Source organism: Oenanthe melanoleuca, chromosome 19, assembly GCF_029582105.1.
Source record: "Oenanthe melanoleuca isolate GR-GAL-2019-014 chromosome 19, OMel1.0, whole genome shotgun sequence".
NCBI lineage: Eukaryota > Metazoa > Chordata > Aves > Passeriformes > Muscicapidae > Oenanthe > Oenanthe melanoleuca.
The window spans coordinates 3,511,958-3,527,839 of NC_079352.1; the positions used below are offsets into that span (position 1 = coordinate 3,511,958).

General features: G+C 41.5%; 1 protein-coding gene across 4 annotated transcripts in view; it reads right to left on the bottom strand.

Moving 5' to 3' along the window:
• SPECC1 (sperm antigen with calponin homology and coiled-coil domains 1) overlaps positions 1–15,882 on the bottom strand; it is an 86,059-nt gene that overhangs the window by 59,656 nt on the left and 10,521 nt on the right. For 2 of the 4 annotated variants that reach the window (XM_056506690.1, XM_056506693.1), the window contains exons 1-3: positions 15,268–15,448; positions 6,151–6,327; positions 4,076–4,211 (exon numbers count right to left, since the gene is read on the bottom strand). In XM_056506690.1, coding sequence (XP_056362665.1) covers positions 4,076–4,211; positions 6,151–6,297 — 283 coding nt within the window. In that variant the 5' untranslated portion in view covers positions 6,298–6,327; positions 15,268–15,448. Of the gene's footprint in view, positions 1–4,075; positions 4,212–6,150; positions 6,328–7,576; positions 7,800–8,635; positions 8,758–15,267; positions 15,449–15,882 lie in introns of those variants that run through there. The other 2 variants (XM_056506691.1, XM_056506694.1) reach the window with 2 other exon arrangements.

A 15,882-nucleotide genomic window follows, 5' to 3' on the forward strand; every position in this document is an offset into this window, starting at 1 on the left:
AAAACAGAGCCCCTCCTTATTGGAGCTGAAGATTGTTCAACTCAAACTGTGCCACAACAGAATACAAGCCTCAGGCCCTTCTATAGTTTTCCCTGATTATGCCAAATCTCTTGGTATTTTTGTTTCCCTATTTAATTTGCTGGGTTTATTACAACAGCCTGTGTTGCAGAGCAGCTTCATTTCCAATGCTGGCAATGTTCCATTCTGGGATTAGCAGCTTTTGTCCAGGTAACCTGCAGAGTTCAGAGCCTCAACATGAGATGCTGAGGAGATAATTGAAACTCTTAATATCTTTGAGTTCCCCTCCTCTATGCTCCTGGATTGGCACCATCTCCAGCCTTGGATGTGGATCAACTCAGCAGGATCACACAGAAAGCAACAGGCTTTTGTTATTTTGCCTGAAAACTCAGGCCAAGTATTGATTTTCCCATTTTATGCATAAAAACGAATGGTAATTTCTGATGGAGCAGGGGGTGACACAGCAGGCTACCCCTCACAGCCCTGCTGGCACTTTGGCTTCTCCCAGTCTCCAAAAATATAGCACACCTCACTATCACTGTGGCAAGGTGTGGCACCTGTCTCATGGTGTGGGCTTCAGAGAGAGCTTGAGCATGTCAGGAAAATAACCAGCATTTCTATAAATACTAAGGTAGGTGATAATAGCATTGTTATTGGCAGTTTCCTATTGTTTCTGAGGCAAAATCAAGCTGTCTAAAGAGATTTAGCCTTTATTTAGCTATAAAAAATAAGCTGATGAAGCAGCCTGAGAAAAAGTACAGCTATCTCTTAATTACATTTCAAGGATAACTGATACCTCGTATTGGAGTTGGCAGCACTTGATATAAAAATCAATATGTTTGTGAGAAATGGGAATGGCTGAAATGTTCTCAATGCTTTTGGATGACGTGTGACTGGACTGTGCCATGCCCCACATCCTGGCTCTCTCTCTTTTCTGATGTCCAGACTCTTTTTGGTTCCTGTCCAACCTGACAGATAATAGCAGCTGTCACTGAAATCACATCAAAGCAGCACAGGAACATGATTAAACCAGGCAGCCTCCAGGGAAGTTTTCAGAAAGTGCTTGAACTGGGAGTTTGTACAGACAGAATGACAGAACTCAGAGCAAGGATTTGGAATGACTTCCAGGCTCCATTGAGAAAGTAATTTCATCTGCCTGAACCTTAAATTTTCCATTTGCATACCAGTTCTGCCATGCAATGCTCTTACTGAGTGGTATATGATCATATAAGAAGCTTTGAAATTCTCTGTGAAATTGCATCTTTAAGGTTATTTGGCTTGCAGACCTCAAAGGAGCAGAATCTGAACAATCCTGAACCTTAGGAGGAGAGTCCTAGTTTCTCATGAATATGCAAACTTCCCTATGCATTTGACTATCATTTCTTTCCTATATAGCTTCATAGGCTGGATGGCTTTACAAGTACATGCATTAAAATCAATGTTTTCCAAGATTAATGAACTCTCCCCCATATTTTACAATTTTCCAGCTCTTTTCCATCTACTGAGACATCAAAAACAATGTCAGAACTCTGTAAGCTTGGTTTTAACAAACCCAAACAGCCATTTCAGGACAGCACACTGTGGATAAGGAAGCTGAATACAAGACATTTATTTCTCCCTGTGCCTCATTTCCCACTGCCTGGGATTTCAAAACTGCCAAGGAGTTACAAAACCAAACATCACAGCACAGAACTTCCAGCCAGAATCAGTCTCCAGCTCCATTTGCTCATCTCCACTTGCCAAGGATGGATACATGGGCTTGGCCTCATCCCCCTTTAAACTGTTGATGATTTACTGTGTTAGCTCCAAGCAGTGCAGGCAGGGGTAGTTCCATCAATAAAAGGGTGGAATAAATAACTGAAACCCACCAAGGGCAGCACAGAAACAACTCTATTTAAACAACCAATCTTTGAGGTCAATTATTTATTATTTGCAGCATTTGGAACATGTTGCTCAAGGTCAACACACAAATGGTGGACAGTCACACCCCAAAGAAGAAAGAAACCTAAGCTTTTGTATTTCCATACCTTTTTCCCTTTAAATTCCCTCACACAAGACTATTGTACCAACTCAGTACTACCAGAGTGTGGATGGAACTAAAAGCATATCATTTCAGTAAAATAATCAAACCACTCACTTGAGTAACAGACAAAAAAAGTCCAAACAAGGGGGAGACATAATGCCTGCAGTCAAGACATGAAAGGAAAACACAGAACAGATGAAGGCGATCAAGGAAACAAAAGAAAGTGATTTCAGAATAAATTTCTAGATTTACACATTTGGCTATATACACAAACATCTGCATTTCCCAGCTACTGGAATGTTCTCACTTGGATTAGCTCCATAGTCAGCATTGCATCTTGATCACAATCAGACTATTTGGGATGCCATTGCAATAAAATACAGCAGCTGAAAACCTACTCTTCTTTCCTGCTTATGTTCCCTAGAACATGCTGTGCCCTCTGTCATGCTCACTGTTAATTCTCTTAGCAACAATACACCATTTTAATGGGACTATTGGTATTTTTTTCAGTGTGACAAAGCATTCAGATCTGTGATCTTGCTCAGTAAGATCAAGCACCTTCCAGTGGCCCTGACAATGACATGTTCTCACAATGCAGCTGGATTTCCAAACATCCTTTTGGATTATGGAACCTCTGTAAAAATAGACATGTAAGACACTGGACACACTTATAACAGTCCCTGTGAGAGCTAGGACATTTCTCTCTACATTACAAACAATTTTAGAGGGGTAGCACATACATTCTTAGTATTTATCTATGCACTTGTTCTCTTTTCATTTAGCATTAATATTCCCATTCATGCTTCTACAAACGCTGATGCAAAGCAGTCTATGAGGTTATATCCAATGATGTAATTTAAAGTGGCAAAGCAGTACCCAGATGTAACTTGACCTCCATAAACCATTTCAGCCTTTGTATTTAAATAGTCATCATCATCAATCTCCCTCCTCCAATCCCAGTTATTATAGCTGCATGCAGAAGAGGGCTCTCTATTCCAGTACTTGTGTTCTGACATATTCCATTCTGGACTCCCTGCAGTGCTGTTTCCCTGGCTGCATTCCCAGGATCCTGTGCTGCATCATCTGTACAGGTTTTCTTCTCCCTGCATGGCTCCTCCTAAGCATCATGCCTCTTTATTGGCTTGTGAATCCCAAATTCCTTTGGATACAGCTAGTCACTATTAAATTTGAGGATTTACACGCTGATTAACAGCAGAATGGGATCTGTCTTGGGTTACTATGAAACATTTGTGCTGTTACAAGACACATCATTTTCTTCCAAGGGTATATAAAGGTTTTTTATTCTTTTTTAACAGAAATCTCTCTCTGGTTAGTAACATTGTTCTGTCACACAACCAAAACCTGCAGAGGCTGTGACAAATAGGGAGGTCATGGTCAAATTTAATAAGAGCTCACATTCCCTCGGAAATGCCACCAGGGAGCAGACAAAAGCAAGCATTTGCTGAGCTCCCGGGGGAAAGCAGAGCGTTTGCACTGGGCCCTTGGTATGCAGATGGTGTCACTGCCTTCCGAAGGAGGTGGAGGTTTGAAACCTATGGGAACAAGCTGCTGGGGCTGAGGCTGCCGGGGACAGCGTGCCTGGGGGTGGCTCAGGAGCAGCACAGGCTGCACATGAGGATGCCCAGGGCTGGCTCTGTGTTCTTGCACCTCTGCTATGAGCAGCGGGCAAACAGCTCTGCTCACTCAGTAGAGAGAGAAGAGGGAATGCTGTTGATAAATGGGGGAAACTTCAGACAGCGAGCTCTCCACTGCTGTCCTGCTCTGGAGAAGGGGAACTGGGTCCCCACCTGGGTTCACTCGCCCCGGCCGGCGCGGAGCCGCAGTCGGGACGGGCGGGGGTCACCGGCGCCACCGCCTGGCTACTGGGGCTGCCCCGGCTCCTAAAACCATCAGCTTCTCCCTTTTCACTTCATTTCGCTGGCTCGTGGGGTGTAGATGCAGCGTCCTGTGACTGCCTGTGCTGCCGGGACCTTTTGACGCTCGCAGCACGGGTCACAGAATCTTTGTGCCTACCTGTGCTGGGCTTCAGCCGGCTCTCAGCGAGCTCCGAAATGGCTCCTGTAGTGATGGTTTTCTTCAGCCTGGAGACTCCGGGAGCTGCTGCTGCCCCGGGTTTTGTGAGCGTGTCCTCGCTGCTCGCCCGCTTCAGCTGTGGCACAGAGGGTGGGACAGGTCAGGACCCTGAATATTCCCATCGGTTAGTTCAAAACACAAGATTCCTTGGAAAAAATTAATATTTCCATAAAATAACCCCATGGGAATATTGCCTTGATAACTGGAGTACATAATTTTTGTATTTGCATTGCATTCTAGGTTTTTGTGAAGTGGGTTAAGAGATAAAACACTGTTCCAACAACGAAGAATCAAAATTGGAAAGACTGTTCAAAAAAGCAAGGAGAAAACAGTTTACAGGAGTGGTCTACCTAGCAACTCTGGCAACTTTTTGGGAAGGAATCTCTGGTGACACAAGTCTATAAGTGCCTAGTCAAGAAACCAATGGAACACAAGCACAAGATAAGTAAGAGTTAAAGAGAAACACTGAATTTATCTTGCTTCAGCAAGCAAAAGTTACAGTTTATCTCAGAACCTTGGTCAGCTGATTTCCCATTTATGTGCTTCTAGTAAGAGCCTCTAATTAATTTCAGGAAAAATACTTTAAGTATTTTAAGACCAAAGCTTTGGAGAGTCTCCCTAGAGCAGTAGTTTTTCTATACTTTTGAGTTTGTGGGCACCTAAAGTGTTTTCTGAAATGAAAATCGACTGCCTTTGAAGTTGTCCATTGACACCATGGGGTCCCTGAAGCACAGGCTGAACACCACTGCTGGGTTAAGAGAAAAGAGGGCACACAACAAGCACTGCCTCTATTTAGTGGTTCCTGAATGTGAAACATTTAAGCAAAATGAAATCTTTCGACTCTAATTCCTTCTCCCTTTCATCTCCTCCTGTGACTCAGAGTCTGTGGTTTCCTGGACCCTGTGAGCCCATAAGTTTCAATAGCTCAAGTGTTGATGTGCTCCAGGATACCAAACAACTAACGTTTTGCCTTCTGGCAGAGGTTTTGTCAGCTCACTCTTAGGAGAAGAATGGAACAACCTGACTTTCTGACCTTTAGAGAATTCTGCAGTCTCTCTGAAGTAATTTCTTCAATGTGTTTTTTCCTATAGCAGCAACTACAGTGCCTTTTCTAGTCCCTTTCTTCAAGGAAGCCACTTGGATGATTTTGCATTTGCAGCTGGATGACAATTTGAAAGCATTAACTGTCATTAGGGAGAAATCTCTCCACAATTAACACTAAATTTAACAAATCAATTGTATCAGATTTCCTGATTAGTGTCCTCAGTAGCATTCCTTCAGAGGTGCTGCCTTAACCACACAGCACAACTTGCCTGGAGCACTGAAATACCCTTGGTAAGTGCATCTAGGAGTTTACACTGCAAGTTCAATAAATTAATCCTTCCCTTGAAAAACTATGACAATTAATGAAGTTTTAATCAAGAGAAAATCTAAATACTGTACCCTGCTATGTACTGTTCATTCAACTTTATTACTGGAAAGTTACAACCTTGGTGTGGATTTGGATGACCAGGTTATTTCTGTTTGCTGGCTGCAAGGGTGCACATGCAGCAGCATTTCAGGTGTATTACTCCATTTTCTTAAAAACATTACTTGGACAGAAGTTTCTGCTATTTCTAAAATATATCTGTAAAGAAAAATAGGATTAATAAAATGCATTTGTTACATTGCAATATCTTCTGTTAAGATATTTTGCCTGGGAGAGACAAGTTTTTAGGAATGCTAGAAATTCATTAATAAATCTCTTTGAATTTCTTTACATGTGTAACTGTCAGCTGAACTAAGAATTTGCCATTTGTTTTTCTCCATCTTCAAAGTTTAGGCAATTCCCTCACACACAGAGTGTACAGATACAGTACATGCAAAATACTTTGAAAAATGTGTATTAATCTAATATACAACAAAATTTAAGTCTCCCTACACTTAATATAGTGTGTGTAGTAGTTTGAGGACTAAAGCAAAGCTGTAACCTGGAACAAGACTGGAATGCTTGAAGAGTCTCCAAGGATTAGTACCTTGCTGAGGCGGGATTCAAAGGCAAGGGAAGTGGAGGATTTGGATGTCTTCATTCCTGTGGAGGTGCTGGAAAGAGGTTTTCCTCTGTCAACCCCATGGCTCCCTTGCCTTGCTATTGCACTCCAAGGCCTGGCACTACTCTTCATTTTCTTCCCAAGTAACTCAATCTACAGACTCTAAAAAAAAAAAAAAAAAAGAAAAAGAAAAAAGAAAATGTTTATATGCATGAGTTTAAAGGGGCTGAAAAGGCTGTGCTAAACTTGATCCCTTCTCTCACACATATCAACACTGAGCCTGGACAAACCTTCAGAGCAGGCTACAGCACTTTTTACTTTTCATACCAACCACAGAAGGAACATTAACATTTTTGGGGACTGTTTTAAGTCCCAAAACCTCTCTCAGGCAGAACATTGGGATGAAAGGAAAGTTACTTATTTTACCATTAGATCCAGCATCTTCAACTGAAATAACATTCACTTTTAGAAAGTCACATGAGAAGCAAGCTTCCTCAGATGAATGGAAAATGGGTCTTTAACTTATCAGACCCTTCTAGAGGAGCAGCAGTTGATGTTGCCACAGTGATAAAAAGATGTTTCACAATATCAAGATTCACAAAACATAGTAAAAAAAAATCAACTTCCTTGCAAACAAAGATCCAGATCCACTATTCCTCAGAGATAAGCTTATGCAAGAGAGAAATCCTGCCAGGAATCAGCAAATAGATGTGATTTCCTTTTTTTGGATGTAGCTGAACACATTTCAGCTGCCAGCAGGAACAACTAGGCTGTTTCTGTCAGTAGGCTGACAGCTGCCCATTAAACAGCTCCCTCCACTCCTGGAGATCTAAACCCATACATTTTCACCAGCCATTGCCCAATCCAAACCATGAGCAGAATAAAAGAATTATTTGGATTTTTTTTCAAAGTCCCATCAGCCTGCTGGGCCGGGAATGTGAGGGAGGGGAGGTGGCCTGATATCTCCTGTCCTCCCCCACTTCACATGAGCAACATTTTTCTTCCTTTTCCAAAATAGACACAGGATGTAGCTGTGGCTCAGCTTTGTGTAGGCAGAGGGTAACTTGCTCCTTGTCAGTTAAACAGGTAACCAGAATATCCACAGGCACAGATTTTTAGGACTGCTGGAAATTCATTAATAAATCTCTTTGAATTTTTTTGTATGTGTAACTATCAGCTGAACTAAGGATTTGCCATTTGTTTTTCTTCATCTTCAAAGTTTAGGCAATTCCCTCACCCACAGAGTGCCCAGCGAGCTTCCTTCAGAGGAAGAATGAGCTTGGACAGCAGCACTTTGACAGAGACACTGGAACAATTTATTCCTGGCTGAGTCAGGAGGGGCTCTGGTCACATTTTACATCTCATAATTTGCTTTGTACCTGATCTCACACTCATAAATAAGAGCACTCACTGCACTCCCAGGACACAGATCTGTCTGGGGCCAAGGTGGATGTGACAGTGCCAGCACCTTCCAGGTGCCACCACGGTCTGTTCAGGGAGGTGAAGGCAATGTCAGGTGCTCAGCTGCTGTTCTACAGAGAACAAAGGCAGACAGTGACATCCCCTCTATTTGTCCTTGGTGCCTCTTGCAGGGAGGGCTGTCTGCTCTCTTCACAGCAGTTCCCTATCAGCTCCTAAATAAAGGAATTTAAAAGTTAGTTGTTGTTGCTAAATATAGGCATTACCCCATTAAAATTCTTAACACATCCAGTGAGGAGCCACCACTGATCTCGTTAAGAGTCTTTGGTGATGATTATGCTGATCACTGCTTTAAAGCCCTGACAGATATGTAAACTATATTACAATAGAAAATATTATTTAGTATTCCCACAGCTCATGATCCATCTTAGCAAGCTTTGGTGCTTTACAATATTTAAAAACCTATCTTTTAACAGGCTCTTAATCCTTTTAATGGGCTTTTAAAATTCACTGTATTTATATGGGTGAACAGACAACTACACATGCAAACTCTTGCTGATTAGATCTCCAAATTATGCAGATTTTGGTTTTTTGCAGATCCAGTGGCTGCACATACACTGCTTTATTATACCCTCTGGTTTTCTTTATAACTGTACCTCATATTTTCCTGCCTTAAGCTGTACAGATGCTTTCTTGATATCCAAAGGAATTTAATTTTGAGTCATCCATGACATTTTCAAGTTGCAGTGGAGTGATATGCTTATTAGACCATGATGTTCGGAGTAAAAGGAAGAGGTACTTAAAAAAAAAAAGGAAAACAACCAAAACCAAACCACAATTCAAGAATTCCAGCCTGAGGCTTTTTCATGTAAAGAGAGCTGAATTATTTGCCATGCGGATTCAATAACATTTTACTGCACCAAACAGATGAAACTAAAATTGAGAAGAAACACCTGGATTTATTAGTGTTTATTATTAGTTTTCCATGTATTTATAGGAGAACTGGCATTTATAAAATATGTAGTTAAGACTTCTCAGGTATTTGGCTAACCTGAATTTGCCTTGTAGATAAAGATTTCCATCTCTGAAGTGGGATTCCAAGACTTTTCACAAACCTTCAAAGTACTTCAAAGCATCAAGCCAGGTTGCACACTTCCTAAGCTGCTTTCATTCCTAAGTAGGTGACACATATTTGAGTTATTAGAAGTACTGCTTCAGGAGTAGTGCAAAATAAAACTACTTAAAAAAAAGTGAAAAAAAAAAAACCCTGCTGTTCTTTGATGAGAGCAGAAAATCCATCCTCAGAGTCAATATCAGCTTTCCCTCTCATCCAAATGCAATTTATGGCATTACAATGAAACAAAACAAAAAAGCTCCATGGAAAGTGTGAGCAGTGGGGACAATGGAAAACCCTGAAGTTCAGCATCATGAAATTGCTCATGAAAGGAGCTCATGGTGCAGTGAACCAAAATATTAACTCAGCTATCCCAAATGTCTGCAGCCAGGCAGCAGTCAGGACATCCAACACTTGCAGGGAGGTTTCTCTTATCCTGGTGTCGAAACAGCACATTTATTAAAAACATCAAATCCAGCTCTTATCTGCTTGTCTTAGAAGCAATTCTGCTGTATTTTCACTAAATATCAGCCTTCCCTTCCAAAAGGACCCCAGAGACTGATTTGATCTCTAGGTTACCCCCAGGGAGACTTGAAAGAGAAGCAGCTTTCCTCAAGAGACATAACCAAGCTGTTTCTGCAAACACAGGTACAAAAATCACTTGGTTTACACCCATTCAATAAATTTCAGCTGAGAGCTGATTCTCATGGGAAAATGGCTCACTTCAAGCAACACCTGGAGCTCTGTGATTTTATTTTTCAGTTTTGCACATTTCAAAGGGAATTTTCCTTAGGAAGCAAACAGAATTACTGCCATCCTGAGATTCAAAGTCCTTCTCTGGAATGAACCAGAGAAGGGCACTTAGCTGGCCAAACTAAAACCCTGTAGCATGCCCTGCTCAGAGCTGTACTCTGAAAATGAGGAAGCAATCCCATGCTGAAATAAATGAGGACTCAGCAAGATGGAACTTCAGCAAAATTGGTTCTATTGCCAGGCACTTCCAGACTGCAGGGGTTTGGGACTGGTTTTTTAAAAAAATCTTTTACACCCAAAAGTGGTGTCTGAATACACCCCTCCTCTGAAACAGGTACTGCAAATGATAATCAGGTTTACCAAAAATGTAAAGCTGGTCCTGAGAGAGCTGCTACTCTCAGTAATCCTCAGAATTCCCTGCAGGCATCAGCCTTTAAAAATTCAGGCCATGCTATACAGTTACTTCCTTACTGGTATTTTTAAAGGATATTTGGAATATGTTGATGAGGACTATTTTGGCAGCTGGCAGAAGTTCTGCAGTCAGTTTTACTTGAAATTTTACTGTTTTATTAAAGGCTGAGAAGCCAGACATTTCTTTATTAGTCAGTCCACATGCATTTATTAATAAAAGTCTTTAGAACCAGCCTAGAATGATTCCCATTTTATGGCTAGAAAAACTGGATTAAGAATTTCTCCTAACTCACAGGCAGTCAGCATCAGCAGAAACAATACCAGGGCTCCAGGATCTTTATATTTGGCTGTGGATCAAAAGAGGAATTCACCAGTTCTGTGGAATAAACTTCTAGGATACACATTCTGCTGATTATTAAAGGCTATTTTATTCTGAAGAACTAAAAGGGATAGGTTGATTTGAGTGATGATGAACAATATTATTTCACCACAGTAAAGAAATCTAGGAGTTGCAGTATTAAATAAATAAAAATTATTAGCATATCTACAGAAATGAAATTACACAGGAAAACCTCTGTTGAGGGATGGAAATAATCTGTACCCCAAATATAATTGTTACACAATTTAGGTTTTGGTGCCCATGTCTGTGTGTCAGGACTCAGCAGGACAGTCAAATTAAAGCAGAGTCATGCACAAGATGCTTTGGGAAAAGGAATGAAATTAAGGAATTATGAAAACTCATTACAGAATCTGGAGAGGAATGTGCCAGATGGCAGCTTCACCAGGACCTGGGAGTGCCCAGCAGCCCTGAAGGATGAGGACAAAGTCCCAACTCTGCAGCTGAGTCTCTCAAAGGACACAAGTGACTTTGGTGGCTCAAACCCCACAGTCCCCAGTGCCATTTTCCTGTAATTCAGTTACTTTTCATTAAATCCAAAGGTCACACTATTCCAGAAGCTTTATTATACACACTCACAAATTCAAAGCACGATTTTTTATTTTTTTTTGTAAAATCTGCAACATGTTTCTACTATTTTCACTGGAATCAACTTCTGCTATTTTCAGACAAACTATCAACTGGAACATAGAAATATCTAACAAGTTCAGTAAACTGTAAAGCATTTTCTAGTGGCACGTAGGAAGCTCTATGGCAGGATAGACAGCTGGGCTAAAATAGAATTCTTCTCTGCCTTTCACATCAATTAACTTTAAACAACAATTTTTAGGCTTGACAGATGCTTCCGTATGACTCATCTTGATTTCTTAACTGATATTAGGAATCAAACCAGGGAAGCTGATAGTCCAAATACAGTAATTGGTAATGTGGAGATAGAGGCATGGAGAAAAATCCATTTGGAAATAAGATCAAGTTAAAAAATTAGAACAAACAGTTACACTTTTGGTCACCTTTAGCAGCTTTCTTCAAGCATCTGCTCCTTTTATCTCAGTAGGCTTTCTACATCTATCCATTCTCTCTTTGCTTTAATTCCTATTACCTTGGTTTTGGTGTATTTGAGGCTCTCAGAGCAACCTTCCTCCAGCATTCCTCTAAGCAGACACTTGCTGGATTCTTGCTGGTACAAAGCTGAGCTTTCACTAGAATAAGATGAAAAGGCCACAAAAAAAACCCCCAAGCCGGACCACCTCCTCCCAAACACAACTCAGACAAAAAAAAAAAAATACCCATTTCCCAAAACCTCAACTCTAAGGCTCCTCTTGCTTTTACTGTCCAAAATGAATCAATTATGAACCTGACACTTCACAGTTTCCTCTGGTCTACCTCAGCAGACTCTTTCCAACCTCATTTGCAGCTGCATTTTCATGGTTTGCTGGTAGAGGACCAGGAGACAAGACATCACTTGGAAATTTTCATGTCCAGACAGCAGGGCAGATTCTGCTGGTTTTATTCATGCCTCGAGCAAAGATGGTTTTAGTGCTATTATTATTTTTTGAGTTTTAAGAGTGAAGAAAATTGTACTATAATAAAACAGCTAGGCAGCTGTAGAATCAAAGTGATTTTGCAAGGAGTTAAAAATGCTGTTAAATCTTCACAGAACTACACAGAAATGAGGATACAGACATTCCCAAGGTCACCCATCTAGTCACTCTTTTGGGTTGGAGCTTGCCTTGCATTTTTGTCTCAATGGTTCTTCTGTAGAACTCTTAAACATCAGAAGAGCACTTTCAATGTGGCATCAGATGAGAATTTTTTTCCAGGGGATGTAGCTCTACCTCTCCTCTATAAACAACTTTTGCAGAGCCAGTTCCTTTCCTTCCCCCTGTGGTGTCAGATGCAAACAGATAATGGAAACTCCCTTGATCTTCCCAAAGACAAAGTTTATCTGTGGTTAGTGGTAAGTGACCAGCTCACATTTTTGTGTTAAGGATTTTCTTGCTTATTTCCTTAGTGTGTTTTCAATAATTCCCTACAGTTGGTATTTATTAAGTAGCACACAAATATAGTAAAATACTCCAAGGATGTCCAAAGTACATCAGAGATGGCCCAGGCAAGGATATGTCCAAGCACCACACATGACAAGTTTCCAGCCATCAACTCAGCCTCCAAAACCACCTCCATAAACAAGGCTGCCAGAGGCCAGGCCAGCAACTGCAAAACTCCATGTCTCAATATCATTCAAAATAAAATCCTCTTCCCACAGCAACCACTAGAGTCACTGATGACTTTTTCAGGCATGGAGAGAACTGCAAAACCTTCTGCCCACCCTCCTCCACAGAAGCTCTCCCTGGAGTTTTGCATTTGTCAGCCTTTCACTCACCATTAGATCACATGAGAAAAATGCAGAAATCACAACAAAATCCTCATGTGTGTGCATGGATAAGGAATCAGTTCAGCTGCATTTCCCTTCTCCTTGTTCCACGCTGCTGGCCATTTATGAGGCAGGAAAACACAGATATCCAGCACAGTGACTGATGCTGGAAAACCAAGCCAAAGCTGTACTTAGAGATGTCTGGGAACATGCTCATCCTGTGTTTGAATTACACTGTTTGTACATGGATTCTCCATCTCCTCCTCCTCACACTGATTATCTAACCAGTCACCATTACACAGCTCAGAAGAGAAATGCTGCTACCTCCTTCTGACCCCTGATCTTATAAATGAGAGGATAAAGAAACAAAAATCCCAACCCAGCTGTAATTTTCTACATGATGTGGTAATTCTGAATCACAAGCATTATGTTACTGAAGGATGCACAGGAAGATTCAGGAAGGCTAAAAATGATGCATTGATTCCAAACTCCCTTTTTGAAGTTACAACCATGTTATAATCATGAAGAATTAGGTCACTCTAGGCTTTCCCCAGTATGACTCTGTCCTGAATAGATGGTTTTAATTCATGTTTTTTTCATATTTTCAAGTTGAGAACAAAAATGTTTCAGAGCAGCTATTGCTCATTAATCCATATTCTTTGAACTACTGTCCCAGTGAACACAGCACAAAGCAAGTGACACATTCGGCCACTTCATGTTTTGCCAACCCACAAGAAGGAAGAAAAGGAGGTTTCATTTCAGATAGAGCAAGAGCTATATAATTGCTGAAGAAATTAAGAATAATTACAAGTGGTTTGCCTGATAATTACCTGTCATTACGTTTTTCTGTAGCATAGAGAGTAGATACAACTACAGGAAAGAAAATGATGATGTATTTGAATAGCAGAGATGCACATCATGTGGCTACACAGGTAATCCTGACTGGTAACTACTGGTACAGAGACTGGCAGCTTCCTTGTCCCCTCAGAGCATGGAGGGATGATACCAGAGGCAACACATTCCATGGAATTCCACCCAATTCCATCCTCACCTTCAGCACAGAATCATCATCCCCCCTCAGCCATGCAATCTTCCCATGCCTCAGTTTTTCCATTTGTAAAAATGGGATAATAATTGCTCACTAAATAGGATATTTATGAAGAGGGACTCATTCGTTTGCCTTGGAAAGGAACCCCACAGGAAAAAAAAGCAAAAATTAGATAAATCAACATCTGTCACACAGCACACAAGCAAGGAGCCTCACAGATTGCCACATGCTGGGATGTTTCCCTGACTCCCCTTTTCCATCCATCACAGTGCAGAGAAATCATGGAGATCTGGAAGCCATCCCTTAAGGAGATATTTATCTCCCATTAAAGTGCAGAATAGCTCACTTGAAGTTCATAAACCGGGAACTTCTGAGCATTTATGAGCCACAGCCTGAACTCCTGACAGAAAGGGCTCTTTGCAAAGATGAGACATAACTCCAAAGCTGCAGGAGAAACCAGAGGACTTCTGCATTTTAAAAATATTCATAACCAACAGGAACAGAACAGACCTTAGCAACAGTACCAACAGTTTGCAGCTGTGACTTTGGGAGCCACTGATGGACTGAAAGACCCACCTTGGTGGGCTGCACAATAAAATTAAATTGGTTTAGAACTGCACAAGAAAGGGAAGGGGCAGCACATAGCCATGTGCATGTTGGGATAAGGCATTTCTGTGGTAGTTACTTGTGCAATTGTGCAGACAAACAATACTGCTTGTGTAAATGAGGTATCCTCTCTCCTGCCAAGGTTACAGGGGCAAAGAACACTAATTTAGTAAGAAATATGCAAACCAGAAAGGATCAGTAGGGGATATCTAGAACTGCACACAAGAGAAAAAGGAGAGAATCCCTGTTTTCAAACCAGTTCTACCACTAATCCTTTACTGCTACACACACAGGGCTTAATTAACACCTCTACAGCTTTGCCATATTACCTGCTCTATAAATGCTGTTACTATTACAATTGTTTCTATGACCAATCTTCATCCACAACACAATTTTAAAGACAGCAGTGGAGGTGCTGTAATGAAAGGCTCCTGCTGAGAACCTGCCCAGCTCTGTGCTGTGGGGCTCTCAGATGTACCTGCTGGAGTGCCCCCAGTGTTTCCCCTGCTCCCAGAGACACGAGCTGCCAAAGCTCCTGGCTAAGCAGCCCGTTCCCTTCTGCTCTTCCTTGGCTGGACTGTGTGCACAGGCAGCAGCACAGGAAACTCTGCTCGTGCTCCTGCTTCATTCCACTGTCGGGGAACGACCGTAAATTGCCAGAGGAAAAGGCAGGAACTGAAACAGCTTCACCCCTTCTATCACTACATCTATGTAGCTGAGCAGGAGGAAAATACAGTAACCAGCTCTCATGAGGGGATTTCTCTCTGTGCTTGTAATGGCTTTTAGACCACCTCCGGCCCATTTTCAGTTTGTTTACCCTATTTTTTATTAATTCAATTTAGTTCGACATTGAGATACTATGAAAAAGTGGTGATGAGCACAGCAGGTTCATTCACTCTACAAATACATTACTGACCCAAGAATCTTCCTAGAGATAATACAGTTCCCACCATAAAAAACATAAAATATAATAAAATACTTACAGTAAAAGCTTGTCCTCTTTTCTGCGTTAAAAAGAAAAGTGTCTCCCACTAGCTTCTGACAGCATGTGCAAGCCAGACTGAAAATTCAGAGCTTGAATGCTTCCCTGAGAGGAAAACCACATTGCAGAGAGACACAGAGAGCTGCTTGAGAAATGATTCACACACGGAAGCGAGCTGGCTCCACCGGCGCCTCGGCATTCAGCACACACACAGGCACTCGCTTACTCAGGGGAATGACAAATATTATATTTTCATCAAAGCAAGCAGCATTTATGCAAGAAAGCAATTTGTAGCCTACGTCCAAAACACTGAGATGCTTCAATCCTTAAAGCATATGAAGAGTTTCTTTCAGGGTCCCATCATCCCCAAGTGCAGGACTGGACACTGGGCAGAGCATAAACCACAAACGGGTCCGAATAATCCAATCAAGCAAAAACATGCAGCACATGCCACAGAGAAAGGGTAAGGAGGTGGCACAGAAAAAGGCATTTGCAGAGGAACACAGAAGCAGCTTTCAGAAGCTTTTCTATTCCACAATAATACATCCCCCAGAGTGCCAGCAATCACAGCCAGGACACCTGATGACATTTCCCTTGCCTCCATCATTGCTTCAAC